At 38.7% G+C, this 13,591-nt stretch overlaps 1 protein-coding gene across 1 annotated transcript; it reads left to right on the forward strand.

Annotated features, from left to right (window-relative positions):
* Positions 1-5,847: 5,847 nt before the first annotated feature.
* TMEM196 (transmembrane protein 196) lies at positions 5,848-12,961 on the forward strand (the record flags this gene model as incomplete). Its single annotated transcript, XM_009081998.1, has 4 exons — positions 5,848-5,904; positions 7,695-7,949; positions 9,696-9,769; positions 12,116-12,961. Coding segments are annotated over 4 exons (393 nt in total), but the record flags the coding sequence as incomplete, so codon positions are not given.
* Positions 12,962-13,591: the final 630 nt, after the last annotated feature.

Genomic DNA, 13,591 nt, shown 5'->3' on the forward strand with positions numbered 1-13,591 from the left:
TGCCTCTTCAAAACAGAAGACAGAAAGGTTTCTTAACTTCAATATATATAAAAAAATAGTTCCTTTTCTTCTGCATGGTGGAAAGTAACACATCTTTGGCTTCCTGCAGATATAACTAAAACTGAAATTTTTTTTCAGACTACCAGGAAGAGAGTGCCCATTTTCCAGGAGAAAGTGAAAGAGGCTCAGTCTTTTGTTCCAGAAAATATGAAATAGGGATGGATCCAAACCACAGAACTTGAATCTAAATTGAGATTTCAGCCTCCCTACCAGAATTCCTGGGTGTTTGGATCTGAGGTTTTGTTTCAAGCCAATATTTAATATGAAGTAAATTAAAGGCTCAAAATAAACATTCCCCTTTTCTGGGAGGTCTTTGGGGTTTTATTCCAAATTTCAACAGATGAAAAGAGAGATTTTCCAATATGCATATTGAACAGTAGCTGGCACAGAGCACTGTGAATGGCAAAGACTCCACAGAAAAACAGACGCTACTGCATCACCTTGCAATCACACTAGTGCCATCAGGGCGACTGAATCTGATAGGTTCCTGGTGAATTATCACTGAAAAGGGGATTGAGGCACTCACAGTCCACTGAGTCTCTTAGTAGCTCTTATACTTTGTAGTGTCTTTTTTTGAATTTTTTAACCATTCACCCTGTCTATTATTGGATGATACAATTCTCATAAAATCATAGAATGTTAAGGGTTGGAAAGGACCTTAAAGATCATCTAGTCACAACCCCCCTGCCATGGGCAAGGACACCTCCCACTAGACCAGGTTGCCCCAGATCTTGCCCAGTCCTGAACACTGCCAGAGTTGGGGCATAAACAACCCCCCTGGACAACCTGTTCCAGTATCTCACCACCGTCACAGTAAAGAATTTTTTCCTAATATCTAGCCTAAATTTCCATCTCCAAGTTTGTACCCATTGCTCCTTGTTCTATCCCTACAGCTCAGGCTCCCTGTCTGTAGGCCCACTTCAGATACTGAAAGATATGAGGTCTTCATGCAACTTTCTCTTCTCCAGGCTGAACAGCCCCAATTTCTCAGCCTGTCTTCATAGGGGAGGCACTTCAGGCCTCTTATCAACTTTGTAGCCCTTCTCTGGACTTGCTCCTACATTTCAATACATGCATTCTCTGCTAGTCTTGACACAAAAGATCAAGTATATATAGGAGATATGAATAAATCTGCAAGCAAAAGTAACCCCAGAAGCAATGGGGATTGGTTGTAAATAGTGATCCATGTAGGTTTTCAAGTGAGATTTTGGATCTTTTATCACTTTAGAGTTGGGTTTTTTGCTGATGAATAAAAATTAAAATCAAAGTCCGACAGTGAGACATCTGTTTCAACAAGTCCTAGCTGAAGTCCGTCTCTGTCTCCCAAGGCATTTTTGAGGACTTATTAGTTTAGCTTTTCCTTAGTGAAATGTTTTAACCTTATTCTCAGCATGAGTTATGAACACTTCAACAGCTGAACATTCTTTACAATGAGCTTATCTTCAGTGATGTATTTCTTTTCCACTCCTGATTTACTGCATTTTCAGTATGTGTGCTTGCCTGCCTGACCTCAGGTGTGACATGGTTAGAAAATGTAACTACATTAAAGAGTCCATGTGGCTGGTTGGCAAACGTTGCCTGAGGATAATCAATGATCAAATAGAAAGGAGCAAGTCTTCACCATGGCAGTATTAGGTAGTCATGGGTAAACTGTAGTTCAAAGTAGCTCAACGGTTACAAACCAAATTTAAATAGTATGACCTATTGACATGAAGGATTTCAGGATAGCCAGGAACAGGGAGAGAGTGGCAAGATAACCGAGCCCCTGGTGGCTGTATTCCAGTTGGCAGTATTGGAAAATAGAAGAGTTCTAATTAAAAGACAAACAGGGGAAATTTCTTTTTAATCTGATTTGTACTCACATTCTTTTTCTGATACAAAAAACCAGAGTATTTTCTCCAATCCACTTTTCACTACTGCTGATCACAACACTGAGACATCAAAAATGTTACAGGAAATTACTTAGCACCACAAAATAAAAAATAATCCCAAATCTCAAGCTATTCTATCAAAAAGCAGAGGACAGTGTCAATCACATAGTGTCTCACCGAAATCCTAACCTTTCCAGAGCTCACCACAATAAGAAGCCTGGCTAAAGCAACTCTGCATGAGCAGTGCTCCTGAGCCCTGGGTATTGCTAATAGCTCTCTCCATAAAGCAGGTTTCCACTGTTTCCAGTGAATCAACCTTAGAAGAGAATGGTGAATTTGGATCATCATTTTCAAAGCCTTGCATGAGGTTTAATTGCCTGACACTGTGGCTCAAATTCATCCATTGGTTTTAATTGCAAAATGCCTGCTGTCGTAAATAATAACCATACTGGGTTTTGGGCAAGCCTTTTCTCTATGAATGCAACACTGTCATCTAAATAAAACCCACAACAAACCCTAAGTAACATTAATCCTTTGCTACTGCCCAAGTGCTTTTCTTTCAGAGCTTTTAACAAGTTCAGGCACATGAGCACATTCAGTTTCACAACTTGTTTGTCTCATAGTCATACGGACTATCAAACACTGGCATGACCTTCTCAAGATTACACCAAAGAACATGGAAGCAGGAATACCCAACTCCTTAGAGTTAGAATATAACAGAATAGAATAATTTCAGTTGGTTCTCTGTTGAGTTCTTTAATTACAGAACCCCTTGTGTATATGTATAAATACTGTAGACGTAGAGAGAGAAATTACATACAATGTATATATACAGACCATGTCACAATAAAATATTATCATAAAGTCATAGAATTTCTCAAGTTGGAAGGGACCCATAAAGATCACCAAGTTCAACTCCCAGCTTCTCACAGAACTACCTAACACTAAATCATACAACTAAGAGCATCATCCAGAAAGCTCCTTCACCTCTGTCAGGCTTGGTGCCATGATCACTTTCTTGGAGAGCCCATTCCAGTGAACAACCACCCTCTCAGTGAAGAATCTTCCTCTGATGAAACTTCATTCAGTTTCCTCGTGTCCTATCACTGGTCATCAGGGAGAGATGATCAGCATGTCCTCCACTGCCCACCTTGAGGAATATGTAGATGATGTGGAGGTCACCCCTCAGCCTTCACCTCTCCAAGCTGAACAAATCAAGTGACCTCAGCCACTCCTTGTAAGTCTTGACCTTGAGGCCTTTCACCATCTTGGTTGTCCTCCCTTGGGCACACTTTCAATAGTTTGATGTCCTTCTTATATTGAGGCACTCAAAATAGCACACAGTGCTTGAGGTGGGGCTGCATCAGTGCACAGTAGAGTGGGACAATCACTACCCTTGACTGGCTGGCAATGCTGTGATTGATGCACCCCAGGGCATGGTTGGCCGTATTTGCCTCTGGGACACACTTTTGACTCATAATCAACTTGTCATCCAACCAGACCCCCAGATCTCTTTCCATGTGTCTGCTTTTCAGTCTCCTGTCCACAAGGATTTATGTATAACCAGGATTACCCTGTCCTAGGTGCAGAATCTGGCACTTGGTCTTGTTAAATTTCACATGGTTGGCTCTCTAGTCTTTCCAGACCTCTCTGTAAGGCCTTTCTATCCTCAACAGAGTCTGCAGTGTCTCCTAGTTTAGTATCATCAGCAAACTTCATGTATATTTGACTACTGCATTCAGATCTTTACTCCAGGTAGTCTGTCAGGTACTTTAAAAGGAGTACAGCAGTCAACCCTTGTTTTGAAAAGACAGTACCTTAGGGCTTGTAGATTAGCTTCATTGACTCTAACCAGAGTAGAATTAGACTATGCTTAAAAGAAATAGATGACCTATTCTTTCATATTCTTTCAGCTTCGAAGGCAAATTATCAAACCCACAGTTTTTTAAACTAGTTAACAAGTGAAAACTGTCTTTGATACTATCTTCCGGATCCTTTTTGTAAGCTTTTCAGAACTCATAAATTTTTGTATATACAAAAATTTCCTTTCAATCCTATTAAATCATTGCAGAGAGAAATTATATTATTAATCCACTTTATCAAGTCTGACTGAATGGAACTTAATTACAAGGATGTCTTCAACAAATTTCTGCATTAATGTTGAGAAATACAAAACACCACGTGAAAATCTGAAGCATGCATTCAGTTGAAGGCAATCTGCAATGACAGGACTGGGATTGAAACTCTAAAACCTCACAGAAAGCCAGAGTGAAAACTTCAAAAAGCAGATATGATGAGCTGAAATCTCTTCTGCCAGTGGGAAAGGTGTTGAAGGAGCACTGCCAATTGGTGGTTCTGGTTTGGTTTGGTTGTTTTGGGTTTTTTTGATTGCTATTCCAGTAGAGTGGGCTCTAGCAGCAATTACCAGTTTTATGTCCTGATATGTAATGAGTCATTCAGCACCATGGTCTGCATGACCCAGCCCTCTCCATAATCAGATTGGCATTAAGTTCACATCCCATGCTCAGTGGAAAGGTAAAAAAATAGAAAACATCTAACCACAGCCACTGTGGGGAACTGATTTGATGGGTCTAACCCAGAGTAAAAATACATCTCAAGGCTTATGCTTAACTATATGAATGAACTACTTTAGCTGGATAGAGATAAACTATGTATTACAGCACCTCCTCAACTGAAACAGTGAAGTTGCAAAGCTTTAGAGTGCAGATGAGATGTACCTGCAATATATTACACAGACGCTGGATGCTGCTCTGAAATTGCTTAGGTTTTCACCTTGGTTTTTTTATTCATTCTGTATGCAACAGTCAGGTCTGTTCTACGATTTAATCCTAAATCAAGGTCAAACAGAGCTTAAAATACCATCTCAGTGCAAAGAGGATGTGGAAAAATCCAGTTTTCAAACTATAAAATTACTTCCCAATAGGGGTGTAAGGTTAGCTTTATTGAAAATAAGTAGCATAGATTTCTTAATAAAGGAGTTTATGAGGTATCGAATAAACCTTCTGACAGTATTACAAACACCTGGAGAAGGCCTTATTGCTTTCATTCAACTACTGTGGCTCCTACCATGACTGCTCCCTTGGGGACTATTTGCTGTTTCTGTAGGAGGAAAAAGAGACATCAGAGAGCATAGTTGTCTTTGACAGAAGTCAGTATAAAGCATTAACAAAGATTCCTATCAGCTGATAGGGTGTGTTTATGGTTTGGTTAATTAGTTTTTGCCAAATGCTTGATGTCATAATTAGCAGATCAGTTTGTGTGAGTGAACTACACAGAAAAAAGTACAGCTACCTTCATGCTATCTCTTGCAAAGTGGGCTATCTAGAATCTGAAACCAATCTTTCTGCATGCTCAGAGTAGCCACACCAACAGAGGTACTCTTTACACCTGCACCCACAGAGGTGCCTGAATTAGATTCTTGGCCAGAGTTCCCCTGTCTTCAAGAAGACAATTCATGTACAATCCCTCAGTTGTTCGGATGGTAGGATCAGGGTATTAAGTGCCTAAACTATGCTTATGAAGTAGATGATTTGGATTGCTGCCTACTGCCTTGCTAAACTTTTCTGAGAAACAAAAAGAGTAGAAAGGCATTTTTTCACTTGCAACACTGGGGTTTTTTCCCAAGTTGTTTACCCAAGCATCTTAAAAGTTGGATTTTATTTCTTCTGTTATGAGTAATCATGGTCAGCCTGACTTCTCATTCCAGCTTCTTCTTAGATAAGTGTGTTTAGGTTGAGTTATAACTTCCTGAAACATAAGGTTTGTGATAAAAGTGCTGACAACTGTAACCATTGCCTAACTTACTGTTGTGGTCGCCACCACAGCAACATAGTGGGATTTAAACTTGAGACCCTAAATGATGAAATAATTGTTTGTTGTTTTTTTTTCTTTGCAGTTCCTTCTTTGTGGCATATGTGGAATATTGTGCGCCAAAAAAAAATCTGGACTTATTGTAAGTTTTTCCACTGCATCTACAACACATAAGGATTTAAAAGGCATCTTAACTGACTTGAGCTCTTTACTGGGGGCTTTCTGTGTCCAAATGTTTCTGATAAAAAGTTAGAAAAACTGCAAGTCAGCAGTCCATAAAGCAATCAGCACTTTGAGATAATTGAGCAAAACAAGGCCTATGTAGGTCATGTTATTTAAGCCACACATCCTTCTTTATCTCTGTCTGGATAAATTTGGATGGGAAACCTCTTGACACAGACTTATGTCAAGACAATATAGGTTTCTCAGTAATGTCACTGGATTGCATCTTCTCTCCTTCAAAAAACAACACTGGGCTGCCAACTCAATAAGGCTACAGACCAAGTTTGATTCTAAGTAGTGTAGCTGTTAACTGAGTTAGCAAGTTCATTTTGCAATCCGAAACACGTGTAAGTCAGTTTTAAAGTAATGGCAGATGTTTTCGGCTTCTTCTAAGAATCAGAAGTACAGTAATTTTTCTGACTGCAGCAAAATGGTGTTATTACTACACAAGCCACAGCAGAACTTTATGTTAAAGACGCGATCCTATTATCAGTGATAATGCCTGACTTAATTTTCTGTCAGCTTGATTATTCTGCCACATACAGATGGAAGTCACATAAAACCAGCATAATTGTGAAAGGAATCAAGAGTTCTCTCAGATTCCTTTTTAATATCAATGAGTTATCCTAAACCCTGTTAAGAATGACAGTCTCATTTCTTAAAGCATGTGTAGCATAACCGGTTCTAAAAGTTGTCTGTTCTGGTGGTTTCATGCAATAGCCTCTTGCCAGTGAACTGCAACATGAAGCCTCAGTGACACATTTCTGATTAAATTCTCATCCCAGTTGTGTGTTGAAGTGGTCTGTAAGGTTCCACAAATTGCTAAGACAGTAGGTAAGTTCACATACAAAGCTATATTGAGAAACATCAAAAGCCCATCTAGCTCAACATCTGACAGGTCAGCAGTATCACAGGAAGTGAATAAGACAATAATTTATCACTGTCTCCACAATAAGGTCTTTTGCTTTTGAGTCATTTGTGGCTCAAGGACATCCTGAACCAGGGTAGGATTTTTGCAATTAAAAGCAACAGGTCTTTAAACAGGTCTCATTGATTGCAGCCTGTTCCATAGTCTTCTAAAGTTCCCAGAAACATTTAAATAAAGTTTAAATCAAACAAAACAAACACATAGTCACCAAACTGGCCTCCTGTAGAGCAGCATCACAGATTTCTTTGTTGTTTCTCTTGCTTCTTTGACCAGCACATTCATCCTGAACTCTTTCAAAGTCCCAGCAAATGCTGTAGAAAGCCTCCAGTCTGCTGTCTGACTGAATAAATTGTAATTGAGCAAGAGGCAGAGTCAGATGGCACACAAGGGAAGAGAGATTCACTACAAATTTCTCACCACTCCTGAGGCGTGGTGAGAAACTGCGCAACAGAAAATTACAACACATCCTGTCATGTTACTGTTTTGCGTGAACAGCTGGAATCTTTGTGTCCTAGCAGTACTTCCATTGACTAGGTCTTAACATTATCTACCCATTTTACCTAACTTTATCTGACATGCAATATCAATCTTAACTCTCGTATACCGGAAGGTAATGTATGTCCATGGAGCAATGTGGGAGCTGAGGGAATTAAAAACATGTGTATGCGCAGTGAATTATGCTATTAAAGAATTGAATTGTGGTTATTCTCATTTTTTTATATGCATGAATCCATCTCTGAAAAATGTTACTGTGACATAACCTCTCTTGTCTCTCCTGACAGATGATACTTTTTTCTGCCTGTTGCATCTGTGGACTAATTGGAGGAATCTTAAATTTTCAATTTCTTCGTGCTCTGACAAAGAAGTCATCTGCTCTCTATTCTTTGCACCTTGCCTCCATGTCTCTTGCATGCATTGGAATCGGTGGCTGCACCCTTTCTTCATGGCTCACTTGTCGGCTAGCCAGTTATGAACAAAGGCGAATGTTCTCAGAAAGGGAACATTCACTGCATCACTCCCATGAAATGGCAGAAAAAGTGAGTTGTGTGCCCTCCCTTATTTGTTCTGTTTCTCCTGAAATGCTACTGTATATGTTAATCTCTACAATTGGCAAGAGATGTATTCAGTTTTCAGTTTTATATGAGAAAGAGCTTCTGGGAAATGAAATGCTGACATTCTGTGTAAGCTTTATTATGTTGCATTATATGGAGCTATTTTTAGGTACTGTATATTTGCAGTACATCCATTTCAATGAAGTACATCCATTTTCAACATAATTCCATTGTATAGCTATTCAAGGACTTAGCTGCTAAATATAGCACTTCATAAATAATTGGGAGCCTTATTAATATGGATTATCATGTATTGTACTGTGAAAAAAGCACAGAATGCTTTCTGTAACCACATCATTGCATGCTTCCAGGATTTAATCAATTTCTTCCTCTCCCAAGTACTCAGCTTATAAAGTAGGTTATTTAAACACAAAAGCCACAGTTCAGAGACCTAAGCATCTCAGGGCATATTTAGACACCTAAACGAAACATTTGCAGCAGCACTGAGTATTTGATTCCTTTCTCTATTAAAAGGAAGCTTACCAAGGTGTATAGGAACATGTTTAAGAGCTGAAACTGAAGCTCTCAAAGTTGAGCACGTAAGGGCAAAACAATTAATTGAATAGAATTCTTGAAATCAGCTCATTGACTTTACAGAGTAGAAAAGAGAACAAAAGTCAAATGGACTGCCCATCTAAACCTCCACATACAAGCTTGCATTACAGTTAAGTTCAAGAGTCTGTAACATATCTACTAAGATCTCTGGACAGCAGGGTGAGGATTAGTTCACTCACACTGTAGAATGTTTTCAGATTCCCTGACAAAACATGATATACTAGTTAATTGTCCATTAAGTAAAAATTGCTTGTCACTATTCCTTGGTTTCTCAATTGTGATGGGACTCCAAGTAGAAATATAGACTGAATTCACCTTAGATGATGTTTTAAATGTGTTTTTAAAAGTTAAATAGTAAAGGTTACAACAGTAACATAAAGCAGGGTGATAAGAGAAGAGATACATTTCTTCATCTCATTTTAAAATTAAACAGAATTCTGATGAGCTATGTAGGCAAGTATAATCATGGTCTTGCAGATGGCAGGCTAGATCTTAACTTTCAAAGAGGCTCTTGTCTCAACAAGGACAAAGATGAGAGAAGAGAGGGAAAGGAAAAATAAATGACCTGGGAAGAAAAAAACTTTCAAAATGCAAACACCTGCCAACACTATCAATTTGGGCTGAAGATCACTGTGTGTAGCAGTAGCCTCCTGCCTACCCTCCTGGCCTGTTGACCTACCGAGCCTTTTGACACCTAGCAGTGAGGACTGTCAGGTGCTCAGTTATGCTGGGTGAAGGGCCATGATGCACGTGCAGAACAGCCCTATTACGCACGCTCAGCAGATGTGGGATGCACTCCACCAGTGGTGGACTTCCTGCATGTCTGCTGTAGAATCAAGTATGCATGCTCAGATGGCCTGATCTGGGACTTCTTAGATCTGTGGACTGCCTGCTGCCAACAGGGTTGAGTACATTAGCTCACAGCATGCCCCTAAAAATAATGAAGGCTACTTAAAAACTTACATTAAATTAGGGTATGATTTAGAAAATAGCTTTAAAGTGGTTTATATATAAGACTATTTTGTATATTTATACTGATATACAGTAATATAGACATGTACTGCATGTGCATTTGTTTGTGCTATATTTATTGTATAATTGTTATATTTATATTAGAGATTGAGGGGTATTGAAATAGCCGACCTGCCCAGCTGCCCGGTGATTCCCCCGACACCAGAGTTACCTCCAAGGTACGCTGAACACTAGGGAGCTACCATGTTGTTATGTCACTTCAGGAAGGGCCACCTCTAAGAGGAAGTCATAGTTTCAGCTAATCAAAGTTGGCTGATTCTGTGATGTCACTCTAAGCCAGGAACGGTGCTTCCAGGTAGTGACATAACTCCACGTGGTGAACGCTGCAATCTGGAAGTAAGTTGAGTATTTAAAATATTCACCCTAGTTATAGGCATCCAAATACTCTTATTTGGATGTAGCCACCATTGATTCACTCTGCTTCTAATCTGTGTGCTTCTTCATTCCTTGAATTCAGCAAGTTTAAAAAAAATATTATTACTACTTGTCTTTTCTAAAAAATAGAAATATTGGGGAAAATAAATGGGTTTCAATATTTTCTGAAATTATCATGATATTCTAATAGCTGATGTCTGCAGAGGATTCATGTGCTAAAGATGACAAAAGGAAACTTACACTCAAACATGAGTAGCCTTCTGACAAATCATTGCTATCAAAATGTCGCTGACTAACACTTACTATTAAACAGATTTTGTATTCTTCGTCCCTTTCCCAGCTGACAGGTATCTTCAGTGCAGATCCAACAAAGGCTTTAAGCACCTACAAATAAGCAAAACATAGTGACTTTTTTCAGGCCAGACAACTCCAAAACTGGGGTCCAGAGTCCAGTATTAGGCATGCCTGTTCCCCTTCACTATATGAGGAGAATAAGGCACCATAAAAGAACATCCAACACCATCATCTGGAAATGGAGAGCTAAGTGGTATAAAGTACTCAAAATTCAGTAAATTTACACACCTTATTTTCTCTGAAGCTTACATTTGACTCATGAGTATTAACTGGTAAGGATATTTGGTTTGCTGGCCCTAAACTTACCTTGTAGAGAGGAATAGGACATGATTTCTTTCAAAAAAATGTGCTGGGAACAATTAAGCCTTGTGTTTTACTTTAAAATGTAGCTCATAACACCTGAGAGAGGAAGCATCAGTGCTTCTGCTTTATGCTAAACTCTGAGTTCTGGTCTCTGCCTCCCAAATATCATGGATTAAAAGAAGAGAGAGAAAGAGTAAGACTGGGAATAAAGACCAGGTTGCATAATTTTCTTCACTTTACCAAGGAACTCAGCGACTGTGCTATAGACTCAGGTTTGCTCTTTCTGTCTCTCTCTCTCCTTTTTTTTTTTTTCTCTTTTTCTCTCTAGCCCAATGCATTTGCATCACTTTTTTTTCATAGAAACTTCCACAGGAAGGGTGACAAACAAATCCCTGTTATTCCACATTTTCTCCAGTGTACCTAGGAGGAAGAAGTGGTGAATTTAATCTTTCCATGCAGAGAAGAGCTTCTGGTCCCCATGCAAATATTTCAGAACTAGTCCAACAGTGGCACCTGCACCTCATCTGCCTGAATTTTAAAAATACAGTCTTTTTATGTGTGCCCATTCCTCTTGGCATAGTTGGATGTTTTCTGTCATTGGATATAAGCAGCAGATCACTTATTTCTTCATCCAGATCCAATTTGGTATGAAATACACTTAGGACTTCCAAGAATAAGGCAGTTCTGACCATAAACTCTACGTGGCTTTGCAGCCTCGAAGGTCAGGGAACTGCTTAATTAACGTAGCCATCTCTATGCTTAGACAGCTGATAAGTGAGTATTGTTTGGATTGCAATTTGAGAATTAGAAGATCTAACTCCAAACAAATCTTGGTTTAGGTGCTTTAGGATTCTGACTCATGAGCAGGTCAGCTTACTCTGGGATGACTCAGCTGCCACTTGAGTAGCAATTGCTGAACTGCTAAAAATTGTAGACTGGCACATTAAGGAAAAACCAAAAGCAGTTCCATCCCAAGGCAAGCAGTTAAAACCCTTAGATCCTGTTTGGATCTATAGCTACTTTCCACATGTCTATCTCAGCAAGCATTGAATGGCATCTGTTCGTAACACGCCAGCACAGAAAAAGGTTTGAATGAAAACAAAGACTTAACTACCATTTTGCTCTTTTGTAGATTAGCACACAAGCTTGAGTTGATGCAATTTCAAAGGACAACGTCACAAAACTTGCATGGATGCCATCAATGCTGTATATGTGGTCTGAGTGTAATGTCCAACTCAATCCCTATCAATGACTTTATTAGCTTTCAAATGTACTTAATTTATATAGGAAGAAATGTGTGTTTGTTTGGTGTTTTTACAATGAGATTCATCAATCCAAATAAAAAATGTAAAGTCTTTCTGAGCGATTGAAACTCAGGGTTTGTTCAATTTTTATTACAATCTTAGCTAACTGAATTTCGAACACCATAAAATAATTCTAATTTTAATTCGTGCTTTCTATTCTTGTTCCAGGAAATGACAGACAACCTAAGCAATGGTGGCCCACATCTGATTTATAATGGAAGTGTATATTAAGAGATTTTTAAAAGTTCCATGGAAAGAAGTGGTTTTAGAATTTTCTTCAGGAAAAAAATAAACTCCAAGAAATTGAGAAAATGGAACTATCTTAGCTTTTATGGCTGAAACGTCACAACTGCAGACCAGCACAGTTGCAATTCCCTTTTAGAACCATGTTCAAAATTTGTCTTCTAAACATTTTGCGGATATACAATATTTATTCACTTCCTGGCTACTCTCTTTCATTTGTTTATTTTTTTTGTCTGAATAACTTTTCAGAACTGTGATAGTATTTGAAACAGACTTCTCAAGACTCTTATTCTCATGAAGACTCAAAAACAAGATGAAAAAAAATCAAACTGGACCACATTTAGCCTGCTCACAGGATAGGGCAGAGGAAGAATGGCTCAGGGGAATCCTTTTCTCCTCTCCACTTAGCAGCATCTGGTGCAATATGATGGCTTCAGATTATGTGGCATGGTACCAGCAACACGTCTGCACAGTCCTGCTCCCCACATTTCAAATGCATCCAGACTCAGTTTTCCCAGCAGATGGTATCAAAAGAGAGTAGAAATTACTCTTCCAAAAGGCTCCCATTTCCCATCCAGAGTGTAAATGAACAGTGTGCTGAAAACAACACCAATGTCTTTGTTTTGAAAGACAGAATGCTCTAAGAATGCCATAAATCAAAACCTCAACAATGCCTTGTTGTAAAGAAATTGTAAATATTTCCAATTTGTGAATGAAGTATATTTCGTAATTTGTTCATAAAAGATGACAAATAAAATGAAATCTAAACCAGAGATTTAAGAAAGATTTTTTGGGTTTTTTTCTTATTAGAAAGATCTTGCAAAGCTGAACTGTCGTGCTTGCAGTTTTGCATAACATGTTCAAAAGTTCCTGAAGTGCAGAAGCGAGCTCAGCAAGGGGAAAAATGAAGGCTGAACAGAGGCATGGTCAAGGTCAGGACATACTGGCAATTCTTCACACCCACAGCAGAGTCTGAAGTATGCTAATGCTTTATTGTAGGACCTACTGGCTTGTATACCCATGAAAAATGGAAGATGCAATCTGTAACAGAGCATATACAGCATAACATTCATATAAAATATTAATATAAAATCATTCATGTTACATAGTGAGTCTGTGAGTGTGCTGTGAAGTCCAAGTCTTCAACATGAGTTTGAGATGTGAGCATTACTGATGACTGGCAACATTTGATGATTAATACCCATTATCCCAGACAGGAGTGAATAGAATCTTATTACTGTTCAAACCATGCCATAAAACCCTCTATAAATTACATTAAACTCTTTTGTGGAGCTATATGGTATAAAATAATTAATTCAAGTATTTTAGAATTTTTTAAGTCTGTAAGGGAGTTTCCAATCTAATTACAACATGGAAAACATCTTCACTGTAATAAGTCTC

This window comes from Acanthisitta chloris, unplaced genomic scaffold (assembly GCF_000695815.1).
Source record: "Acanthisitta chloris isolate BGI_N310 unplaced genomic scaffold, ASM69581v1 scaffold11509, whole genome shotgun sequence".
NCBI classification, from domain to species: domain Eukaryota; kingdom Metazoa; phylum Chordata; class Aves; order Passeriformes; family Acanthisittidae; genus Acanthisitta; species Acanthisitta chloris.